Here is a 12592-nt window from a genome sequence, read left to right as displayed (position 1 = left end):
TCAACACCATTGCAACCATAACCCCAAAGAGGAAAACACAAAACACAGACAAAAGAAATATTGCAGTGTAACCCCCAATTGCTAGAAGGTGACACTCATCATGAACCCCGGTCTCTGTAATGACTTTGACCCTCGTGGAGACTAGTGTATAGAGCTCTGGGTTCTATGCCAGCTGCTTCAAGTGCATCCTGCACCAAAATGTCCCCACTCCTGTCCAGTTCCACAGCACATGCCACTGAACCAATGGCTATGCACTTTAGAGTCAGTGGATGTTCTGTGTATGTGGATATTTGCCCACCCACTCACACAAGCATGACCTTGTAACTGAGGAAGAGAGTAAAGAGTCAGGAAGATGACTCACTACACTGCTAATGGGGATGGTTTATGGGATTGACAGGAAGGATTTTCACTTAGTTGTATAATTTCTGGGTGATAGAATTATGGGTAATTTCTTACTCTGATGTCTTTCCAGCAGGAGATATGCCTTACACTCGGCACTTTGCACCTGCTGTGACCTCTGCTGACCTCCCGTCTCTATTCTGCTCTGAACCCAATGTATCTTGTCAATCACAACAATATTATTAGGCACAAAGCACTAGACAGGAGTCACCAACCTCTGAGATAGCTTTTCGGACAGCACTCCAGTGGGAATCGGTTCTAGGGAGACAAAGCAGTAAGGTCAGTGAGGAACCAGTTACACCTATTCTAACTGGGCAGTCACAGAGCAAAGTGTGTCATCATCAATTAGTTCTGAAAACTAAACAGTCATCTTCTCAGAGGAAGCCAAGCTAGGACTAGATGCCCTAAAAAATCATTACAAAATTAAAGTAGCAACACATGCCTCCATTTCAAGAAAGTGCTGAATTATTTGTGATAGTAAAAATAAAGTAAAAAAAAGAGTCAAAAGTTTTGAAGATGGTTTACTTGCTAAAATGCTTGCCATGCAAGTGTGAAGATCTGTGTTCAAGCCCCCAGAGCTGACAGAAAGCCAAGCTTATGCCTTATAATCTCAGAGTTGGGGAGGTGGAGACAAGAAGGTGTCTGGGGCTCACTGTTCACCCAGCCTAGCCTAATTAGCAAGCCCCAGGTCCCAGAGAGACCCAGTATCAAAAAGCATGGTTTCTGAGGAACAACATGCAAGGTTCCCCTCTGCCTACACACACACACACACAGACACACAAGACACACACACACACACAGAGACACACACACTCACACAAGACACACACACACACACAGAGACACACACACTCACACACACACACAGAGACACACACACACTCACACACACACTCACACACACAGACACACAAGACACACACACACACACAGAGACACACACACTCACACACACACACACACAGAGACACACACACACTCACACACACAGACACACACACACACACACACAGACACACACAGTGCACACACACACAGACACACACACAGACACACACACACACAGTGCACACACACACACAGACACACACAGACACACACACACACACACACACTCACACACAGAGACACACAAGACACACACACACACACACAGAGACACACACACACTCACACACACAGACACACACACACACACAGACACACACACAGTGCACACACACACACAGACACACACACACACACACAGTGCACACACACACAGACACACACAGACACACACACACACACACACACACACACACACACACACACACACACACACAGAGGTTTCTTTAGCTACCCGATGCCCTGTCTCCACTTCTTACCTCTGCTTGACTTCGGCTCCGTTTGCTGTTTCATCCACCACCTCCACATCCTCTTCACTGCCCTCCTTGCTGCCTTCTTCACTCGATTCTTGCTTGTCTTTTTCATTATAGGGCTGGAAAATCGTGGACATACAAAGTGATTTACAGTCAATACAAAATCAACCAACAAAAATGCCAGTATTTTAAGGAAAATTTGTATGTGATGGGGAAATCTTGTAACATGTGTTTGCTAATTTCACTATTTGAAAAAAAATGACAGGCATGGTAATTCCAAAACCTGAGTTTGGGAACCTGAGTTAGGAGGATCATGAATTCTAGGCTAGCCTGGGCTCCACAGCCAGATCCTGTCCAAGATGGGTGAAAAAGGAGACAAGTTTAACCAAAATTAATCACTTATCTGTTTATGTTCAATGGAATTTAAGTTAAAAATGGAAAAAGAATCAGTAAAAGTGCTGGAAGAAGATAATCTTGGAATAAGAAAGCCCTTTTCAGTCAGGTGGCACACACCTTTAATCCCGGCACTGGGGAGGCAGAGGCAGGTGGATCTTTGTAGCCTGGTCTACAAAGCAAGTCCCAGGATGGGTTCCAAAGCTACACAGAGAAACCCTGTCTCAAAAAAAGGCCCTTTTCAGAAATAATTTCAAATATAAAACCAAATTTCTAATTGAAAAGACTGACAGATTTCCCTAACAAAAATACCAAATACGAATGTCTGAAAGTTAATGTCCTCATTAATAATATTATAGTGAAGGGACCAGCCATGACAATAATACGTGCTCGCTATGACTTTGCCTTGGTCACTAGAGGTTAGGTGCCTGCCTCGTGACAAGGAACCAATCAGAAGTTAGCTGGTGGCACTATGCTTTATGGCTCTGGGTGTGCTTTACGGACAAGTGCACAGCAATGACTCGCAGAGCATAGCATCCACCCTGGGAGGGCCTATGGGCCATAACAACCAATTGGCCAATCAACACAGGTCAAGCCCTCCAAGCCTGGAGGCACACCAATCCTGAGCCTGTTCGTACCCCTAGACACTCCCCTTACGCTGCCCTACAAGATTGCTCAGCAGCCGGTTCGAGGGGTCTTTGCTAGCCATCCGCCATGGCAGGTGGGTGAAAGACCTGAGCTAACATGGGGTTAGCTCGTTAAAAAACAATAAAGCCTCATGCAGTTTGCATCAAGCACTCGAATCTGCCTGGTGATTGGGGTGACTGCTGTTGTGGCCTGGGACCCCGGATACCTGAGTTTTTCCGGGGGTCTAACAATAGCAGCTGTTAATTCAATAAGGAATGATATAAGTAGGAAACAAGGAGTATAATAAATGCAAACAAAACAATAATGAGATTGTTTTTGCCCCGCCCCCCTCCGCAGTCCACATAAAAACCACAAGTATATGGGTTCACCAGAGTAAGCTGGCTAGCTGGCTAGCTATATCAGCTAGATTTGGTGAGTTCTGGAGTCAGTGAAGGACCCTGCCTGTGTATGTAGAGTAGAGGTAACCTCACTGAAGACAATCAGTGTCAGCTTTGGGCATGAGATTGGTTTTGATGAGCCACAGCCAGCACTGTCAAACATACAAGAATACACTCTCAGGGAATGGCAAATTGGTGAAATAAATCAAATCCAAAGATGTCTGTGTGGATTATCACCACAGTGAATGCTTGTTCTCCAACTCTTCATCTTAGGGCTGAAAGAAATTTGGCCTGCAATAATGATCACTGGGCAGTGGGGAGGCTGAGACAGGCAGATCCCTCGGACTTGGTGATCTACTTGGCAACCCAGTCTCAAAACTGAGGTGGGCGGTACCTGAAAACAGCACTAACCCACAGCATCTTCATGATGGGAGCATTCCTTCCAGAGCTCATGTGCATGCCCCAGGGGGCAGGAGGTTAATGCACAACACTTCCCCTACTTACCATCTCATCAAAAAAAAAAAAAAAAAAAAAAAGCCAGTTCTCTATCTCAAGAACCATTCACTTGCTGACAATTCAGAAGTACAGCTCCACGCCTCATTACCATCTGAATGGGAATACTTTGTAGCAGGAAATGCATAAATGACCAGGACTAACCTCCAAGTAGGTTCTGGGAATGAGACCCTCATTTCCTTCAGCGTCCTTAGCCAGCCACCAACCATCAGGCTTTTTTTCAATTATATGGAGAATGTCCCCTTTCTTAAATAAAAACAAAGTAGAAACTGAACAAGAAGTCAATAACCATGAACAATATTTCATTACAAATGCTTCAAAATAAGTTTCTACAAAAGTAAAATAAGCTTTATTAATTAATTAGCCCCATTTAAAAATAAAGTCCATAATATTCTATTACTGACTCTATGTATAGACTATAAATGAACCAATTCATTTGGCTAGTTAGCACTACACACACACACACACACACACACACACACACACACACACACACAATGAAGAGGTGCTTCTCATTTGAATATAAGCTCTGTGTGTGTGTGTGTGTGTGTGTGTGTGTGTGTGTGTGTGTGTGTGTATTTTGCCTGTATGAATGTCTGTGTACAGCATTAGTGCCTGGTGCCCACGGAAGTGAAAAGGGCTTTGCATCTCCTAGAACTGGAGTTACAGGTGGTTGTGGGCCAGGTTTCCACCTGTGGGAGCTGGAAACCAAATCTGTGTCCTCTGTAAGAGCAGCAAGTACTCTTAACTGCTGAGTAATCTCTCCAGCTCCTCGCTATCTTTTTTAAGGCATCATGCTTATACCAACACTGTGATTATTAGATAAGAAACTCTGAATTTGTGGATCTCTCTTTGGAAAGCACATTCCAGAAGCAGCACGTGACTGATTGATGAAAATCAGTTCTATGAAATTAAGATTAAACTATATGTTGAGGTGAAAATAGTATTTGCCTAATACATACCAATTCATATTTTGAATGACATTGATCCATACATAAAAATATAATCCACCAGCCAGGTTTGGTAGTGCACACCTTTAATCACAGCACTGAGGAGGCAGAAGCAGGTGGATCTCTTGAGTTCCAAGCCAGCCAGAGATATACAGTGAGAACATGTTAAATATGTTTGTCCGTTTTTGTTTGGTTGCTTCTTCTTTTTTTTTTTTTTTTTAGAGACAGGGTTTCTCTGTGTAACAGCACTGGCTGTCTTGGAACTCATTTTGTAGACCAGACTGACCTTGAACTCACAGAGATCTGCCTGCTTCTGCCTCCTGAGTGCTGGGATTAAAGGTGTGCACAGTGCCAGGCTCCTGAAGAATTGCCTCTGACAGCATGAAGCATCCTATTGCTTCAAGCTACAGGCTCTGCCTGAGTTGAGTGATTTTATGCACACACAATTAAAAATGTACCCTTACTTAGGAGTTTTCAAAAAACTTTAGAAGGGGAAAATTTAATAGGAGAACCTCCAATTAGTGCTACTTATACGCTATGGTTATTTTCTAAAGAAAGGTTTGCTCTCAGAACTGTGACACAAGTGTGCACAGACAGTTCTCAGGACTATGACACAAGTGTGCACAGACAGCTCTCATGACTGTGACACAAGTGTGCACAGATAGCTCAGGACTGTCACACAAGTGTGCACAGACAGCTCTCAGGACTGTGTGACACAAGTGTGCACAGACAGTTCTCAGGACTGTCACACAAGTGTGCATAGACAGTTCTCAGAACTCTGACACAAGTGTGCACAGACAGTTCTCAGGACTGTCACACAAGTGCTCAAGACAGTTCTCAGAACTGTGACACAAGTGTGCACAGACAGCTCTCAGGACTGTGACACAAGTGTGCCCAGACAGTTCTCAGAACTGTGACACAAGTGTGCCCAGACAGCTCTCAGGACTGTGACACAAGTGTGCACAGACAGTTCTCAGGACTGTGACACAAGTGTGCCCAGACAGTTCTCAGGACTGTCACACAAGTGTGCACAGACAGTTCTCAGGACTGTCACACAAGTGCTCAAGACAGTTCTCAGAACTGTGACACAAGTGTGCACAGACAGCTCTCAGGACTGTGACACAAGTGTGCCCAGACAGTTCTCAGAACTGTGACACAAGTATGCACAGACAGCTCTCAGGACTGTGACACAAGTGTGCCCAGACAGCTCTCAGGACTGTGACACAATTGTGCCCAGACAGCTCTCAGGACTGTGACACAAGTGTGCACAGACAGTTCTCAGGACTGTCACACAAGTGTGCACAGACAGTTCTCAGGACTGTCACACAAGTGCTCAAGACAGTTCTCAGAACTGTGACACAAGTGTGCACAGACAGCTCTCAGGACTGTGACACAAGTGTGCACAGACAGCTCTCAGGACTGTCACACAGTGTGCACAGACAGCTCTCAGGACTGTGACACAAGTGTGCACAGACAGTTCTCAGGACCATGACACAAGCATACAGACAGCTCTTTGGAATTTTCTTACTGTTAGGGATGCACTTACCCTGGCTAAGTAGCAGACTAACTGCTTACCTTAAATGTCAGGTCTCCGGCCTGCTGAGCAGCGAAGTCCCCAAGAGCAAAGTACTGGACAATTTCTGCTTGTTCTGGGGAGGCTTGTTCCTGCCTTTCTTCCTCGTCTCCTTCTGATTCTTCTTCCTCTTCACCAGTTTCTTCAGTTTCTTCTTCATCTTCTTCAGTCAAGTCATCTTCCTCTTTGTCACTGTGTGCCCCATTTCTATGGAAAACAAATCTATCAATAGGAACTTGAAGTCACATCCAGACACAGAGTGAGTGAAGAAAGCTTTTATGGACAAAAGCTGCTCTTATTTGGAGCTGGAAGGGAAAATAAGCAGAAGAGTGTAGATGATGTTTCTACCATCGAGCTGAGTTCAGGGTTCTAGAGGGACTGAGGGTGAGGGAGAAACTGAGGCATGAGACTGTATTCAAACCCTGGAGTCATCCCTGCACACACTGCTCAAGCATCTTTATACAGTGCTCATAGCATGGGCATTATTTTTAAATTCTGCCTCTACCCATTCTCCCTTGAATAATCTTGGGTTAGGTTAGTTGGTCTTGTATGCTTATAGTGCTAGGAATCAAATCAAAGGAGATATACATATATATCCCAGCCCCGGTGCGTGGCCACTCACAGTCCTCTGACCTTGGCCTCCCAAGTGTCATGTGCCACCATGCTCAGAAAGAGTTGTAATTATTTTTCAAAATAAAACAAAAAAGAAACCAAGACTTCTGTCTTTGATGATCTGACCCATTGCTTATCTGTTCTCATCTTCATTGCTTTGTTTCCTTTCTTGGGATGTGTGGTTCCTTCCTTTCTTCTTTGGCTTTGTAAGTTAGAAGCTCTAATAATTGATTTTCAATCTTCTTTCCAAACTACTCATTCAAAGCTACACATTTCCCCCTAAGCACTACTTTGGCTATAACTCAAGTCGTATTCCTTTTTTATTCACAGTATGTTCTAATTGTCACTGCAGTATTTACTTTGACTCATAGAGTTATAATTATTTAATTTGTAAACATTGGTGATTTCTCCTTTTTTGTCATTGAATTTTAATGTAATTGTTGAGGAATAGCATTTGAAGAGCCTCAATAATTGTTTTTTTTCTCTCCACAGCTGGGTTTGTTTATACCTACAGGGTTTTTGTTCTATAATTTGTAAAAACTATTATTATTGTTCTTTTCAGTAAAAACAAAAACAAACTGCATGTTTCTGCTTTCAATGTTTCAGCAACCTTTAAGTTCTTTGAAAGAGGTAATGATGTAAGTAGACAATTTAAATCACTTCCCTTGTCAAGACTCACTTTAAAGACAACATGAGTATTTTCTAACACAGGCTTACTTGGCTTTTCAGATCTCCATCTATTGCCCCAGTTAGAATACAGTCTGAGTGTTAGTATTCAGGCATCTGTACTGGCCTCAACTTGAGATTCTGACAGGATACGCCCTCAGCTGCAGCCACTAAGAGCACCACCTGTGCACATTCGCTACATTCCTTTTTAAAAGGGCCCTGCCCACCTTCCATCTTTCTCTTTCTCTCTGCTTCTCTGTCTCTCCTTTTCTCTCCCTCTCTCTGCCTCTCTCTTTCCTGCTGCTCCTGTCTCCAGAGGCCAGTCTTCCCCCTCTCCTCTCTACTTTTCCCATTCCTTTTCCCCTAATAAGAAACCCCTCCAAGTGAGCTCTGTCACATGGCGTCATTTTCTCTCATGCCGCTTTTTAAAATTACCGCACGGAGAGCAGGGATGATGATGCCTCTCTGCATTGCTCACAGGAGCTAACATATTCTAAAATCCACCACATACACCTGTTAATTGCCTGCACTGTTTTTGACATTTTTGTTTGAGCTGCCATTGTCTCTATTTCTAACCAAATACAGAAGGTGGTGACACAGGCCTGAAGGGGAAAGGGAGCATACTTGAGTGTGTCCTTCTTGCTGACGCCCACAGCAAGCTCCTGCAGCTGGCAGGTCAGCTTCTCCAGAAGACTGTACTCCTCCTCCTTTCGCTTCTCATAGTTCCCGACAGGTGCAGATTCATCAGCCTGTAAGAGAATAGGAACCTGTTTCATTGGAAAGCCAACCCCAGGTCCCCTAAATATATTTAATTTAAAAGGACAACAACAGGGCTAGAGAGATGGCTCATTGATTGACTGCTTACTACTCTACAGAAGAAACAGGTTTGATTCTCAGCACACAACTCTCTATGATTCTAATTTCAAGGGATCCAATGGCCTCGTCTAGTCCCCAAGGGCACCGCAGACACAAGGGTCAACATACAGGCTGGCACACATTCATACACATTAAAGGTGTTTTAGAGCACATCGTTAATCCCAGCACTCAGGAGACACAGGCAAGCGGATCTGTGAATTTGAGGCCACTTCTGATCTACCTACTGAGTTCCAGGACAGTCAGAACTATATAGAGAGGACATATCTCAACAAACAAACAAACAACCTCAACAAACAAATAAATAAGTAACAGCAAAACTCCAATAAATTCTGTAAGACAAGATTATTTACCTAGGAGAATAAGAAACAGTTGTTGATTGACTTGGAATTCAAACCAAATGAAAAATAAAATTATACAACTCAAACCTTTTTGGGTTTTCTTGTTTCCTTGTTATATATTATAGATCTTGTATAGTCACTATGAAACATGTTTTGGTAGTAAGAAAAAAAAGAGAAAAAAAATGGGTATAGACAGTCATAGGAAAATAGTTTAAACATATAAGGAGACATATAAACATATAAACATTTAAAGAGAAAGTAAAATAATATAAAAGGAGTAAGCCACATAAAGATGGGAAATACACAGATGTCTGGATCCTGTATGGTACTTTGTTTTTTTAATTTTTAAAATACTAATGTAAAAAATCAATAGCTGCTGAGAGACATTGGATTATGAAAACTGCTAAATTAAACCAACCTATACATTTTAAGAATGTCTTAACTTTAAAATGGAAGTAAAAAAATATGTTGCATTGGAGGAGATGTTATGCCTTTGTTTCCATAGGAAACAAAAAATTATGGTTCTCTTCAAAATTAATAAAGACCAGATTTGATCAGGGGAGACCTCCTGAGGATCTTGGCTACAGACATGAGGGAAAAAACTAAGAAGACTACAGGACAGATGACATATATGTTGATCCTTCTATGTGGGAACAGCTCCGAACTGGACGAGATATCATAAATCCTGTTGGCTACAGAGTTCTCATAACTTTTATATGCCATCCTTTCATATGGCATGGATAGAGTTTTGGTTAAACAGTCCAAACAAACTTATAAAGTTAACAGATGCCTTTTACCTCCTCAAACATAGAACAATCATCTTTAACTGACTTATACATACCACACATTCCATACTTGTTTTAATGCAGATATATATGTTACTTTTAAAAGTTTATGTGTTTTGGGGGGGGAGGGGAGAGGACCAGATACCAATGAAGACAAGTAGCCCAGGTGATCCAGCCTCTCAGAATGCCTCTGTTAGTTTTCTCAAAGTTCTTCATCCAGAACAACTTCAAAGCTGCTGAGATGGTCAAGACTATTCAGTCTTGACAGACTATTCAGTCAAGACTTCAGATAAGCTCTACAGCTTCTCATCACACAGAGACTAAACAAAAAATAATATAGCTAGCTCTCCAAGGACTTCACCATTAACCCAGTTGTCTCAGGGTCCTCTAAAGATGCTACCACTCCCAAACAACAGGAACTATTCTGGAGAACTGCCCACATTCCCAAGAGGTGGAGTGGATGACTTTTGTTCATCTTGTGGGTTATGAGTATTTGTTATCATTTAGGGCAGCCGGCTGCCAATTGTTACTGGTCATGGTAAGGAAGGAAACTAAACAAAGGAGGCTGGATTCAAGGATCTCTTTCTGAAAAGAAAAAGAGGGATATAGAAATGATAGGATAAAAGAGTAGATTATTGAATTTACTTTAAACTAGAAAAGAAACTATTAATCTCAAATATTTTAGATTGGTATGGATTTTTGTATACTGAGACAAATTTAAGGTTGTTTTTGTTAGAACATACTCTATATATGTTTCTACTCTTGTTTAAGCACTCAGGAGGCAGAGCAGAGGCAGGCGGATCTCTGTGAGTTCGAGGCCAGCCTGGTCTGCAGAGCAAGTTCCAGGACAGCCTCCAAAACAATACAGAGAAACCCTGTCTCCAACCCCCACCCCCGCCCCCAAAAAGATATTTTTGCATATTGATGGGAATTTAAGATTATTTTTGTTACAATATATATATGTTACCACTCTTATTTAAGGTATTGTACATATGCAGCTCATTTAAAATTTTAAAGTATAATTAAGAAATACAGGTTAATACAGGTTAATAGTTAGTCATCTGTAATAAAACTTGTAGTCATGTCTGATATGTTTTCAAGGTTAAACAGATATAGATAGATAGTCTTCAAACACTTCAGAGACCTGTAGAATATGACATTTAAGATGTTTTAATAACCTAAGGCCCTTCATGCAATGAGACACATTGGCTACTGGCAGCACCAATTTACTTCAGAGAAGATATTGGACATCAAAGAACCTCCATATGGAGTTTGCTTTCACTGTGGCAAAGTTAGCCATGGGGCAAAGAAACTGTTCTTACCTTGACTGATGACAGTATTTGATACAAACTGGACAAGCAGGACACAGAGGAAAAAGATTGTTGAACTTTGTCAATGCAAGGTGGGATAGTCATTTAGAATTCTTTTTTTAACAGATATTCTAGGCTGTAGGTCAAAGATGGATGCCCCAATGTTACAGAGGAACCTTGGGTGACTGTCCAGGCAGACAGATGTTTCTGTCATTTCTATAGTTTTGGAAATTGTTTGATCTGAACTTCCTGTTTATTAAGGTAATATTATATTCTTCTGGGGTCTTTGATGGAGTTGAAGACTTCAGTTTTCCTAGTTACCAAATTCACAAAAGAAACTCACAAAAGAGGTATAAAGTATATAAGGTTAAGAGACATAAAAGCTTAAATTGTTTATCTAAGAAAATGTTTCTGAAGTTTAAAAAGATAGTTTTAGGACAGTAATACAAGCTATAATAAAAATGGTTTAGGTATAACACTTTGGACTCATCAAGATAGGGTAGATTATAGAGTGTTTTCTCTGAAATTACAAATACAAATAGACTGGCCATTGTAAATGTAATTCTTACCTGATAATTGTTCTTATTGTATATAGTTTTACTGTGTTAGAATTAAAACCAATCCTTTCATTTAGACAAAAAGGGGGAAATGTCCCAAGATATTTGAATACATTGTGTAAGGATGTGTCACTGTGATTGGTTTAATAAAAAGCTAAATGGCCAATAGCTAGGAAGGAAGAATAGGCAGAGAGTAACTGGGGATGAGTCTAAGCACACAGAAGATGCAGAACAAGTCAGAAGTACAGAAAAAAAAAGGTAAAAAGCCACATGGTAAGATATAGATTAATAAAAACAGGCTAATATAAGTTATAAGAGCTAGTGTGACAAGCCTGAGCTATAGGCTGAGCTTTCATAATTAATAATAAGTTTCCAGGTCATTGTTTGCAAGCTGGAAGCCCAAAGAAAAATTCATCTCCAGCATTTCTCTGTGGTCTCTGTTTGTTTCTGCTTCTGAGTTCCTGCCTAGAGCTCCTGTCTTGGCTCCTCTCTTGATGATGGACTGTAACCCATGAGTTAAATAACTTTCCTCCTGGAAGTTGGTTTTGGTCACAGCATTTATCACAGCAACAGAAGCAAACTAAAACAGCAATTCAGAGCTGACTGGTTAGACTTCCGCTCTAATGCAAACCCAGGAACTTCTCAACTGAAATTCATTCCCATTTAAAGTATTTGTATAAAAGGAGAGCTCTGTGATTATCCTACTTACCTTGTTTAATTTTTGAAGAGCACTTTTATTTTCATCTACTGCCTGTTTTAACTGGATACATCTAAATTTTTTAAAAGATAAAGTATAAGTCAGTTCTCTATTGTCAGAACTAGGCAGCTATTTTTATTAAATCATTCAGTCTCTGAGCAGCAAGGTGCACTGTTCACCTCAAATGCAGCTTGTCACATGAAATTACTATGCTGAGCAAAGACAAATGGCTTTTAGAGATTTGTGACCAGGTCACTAAATCTGGGCTCCTCAGGCCAATCACCTAGGGTAATTCTTCCTAGGCCATGGAGGGTCACTCTGAGCAGTATTTACAGTTTCTGTCATGAGGCATCAAGTCCACACTGTCAGGTGTGGTGTGGTTCTTCTAGATCTGTGCTACATCACTACATGCAAATTCTAGGCTCATTACCACACGGTGCCGCTAAGTACCTTCTTTCCCTTCATAGAACTCATCTGTCTCAGCTGCCATAAAACATTTGTATTGTCTTCCTACTTCCGTATCTAATTTGATTTTCT

General features: G+C 41.4%; 1 protein-coding gene across 5 annotated transcripts in view; it reads right to left on the bottom strand.

Moving 5' to 3' along the window:
- Nphp1 (nephrocystin 1) overlaps positions 1–12592 on the bottom strand; it is a 47089-nt gene that overhangs the window by 29299 nt on the left and 5198 nt on the right. For all 5 annotated transcript variants that reach the window (XR_003486546.2, XM_027421861.2, XM_027421862.2 and 2 more), the window contains exons 3-8: positions 12068–12128; positions 8117–8241; positions 6217–6421; positions 3836–3937; positions 1767–1879; positions 615–657 (exon numbers count right to left, since the gene is read on the bottom strand). Coding sequence is in view for 4 of the 5 variants with exons in the window: in XM_027421861.2 (XP_027277662.1) it covers positions 615–657; positions 1767–1879; positions 3836–3937; positions 6217–6421; positions 8117–8241; positions 12068–12128 (649 nt within the window). In the remaining variant the exon portion in view is untranslated. The remainder of the gene's footprint in view (positions 1–614; positions 658–1766; positions 1880–3835; positions 3938–6216; positions 6422–8116; positions 8242–12067; positions 12129–12592) is intronic.

Source organism: Cricetulus griseus, chromosome 6, assembly GCF_003668045.3.
Source record: "Cricetulus griseus strain 17A/GY chromosome 6, alternate assembly CriGri-PICRH-1.0, whole genome shotgun sequence".
NCBI classification, from domain to species: Eukaryota; Metazoa; Chordata; class Mammalia; order Rodentia; family Cricetidae; genus Cricetulus; species Cricetulus griseus.
Note: the sequence above shows the minus strand (reverse complement) of the source record. Positions and strands in the feature narration are given on the sequence as shown.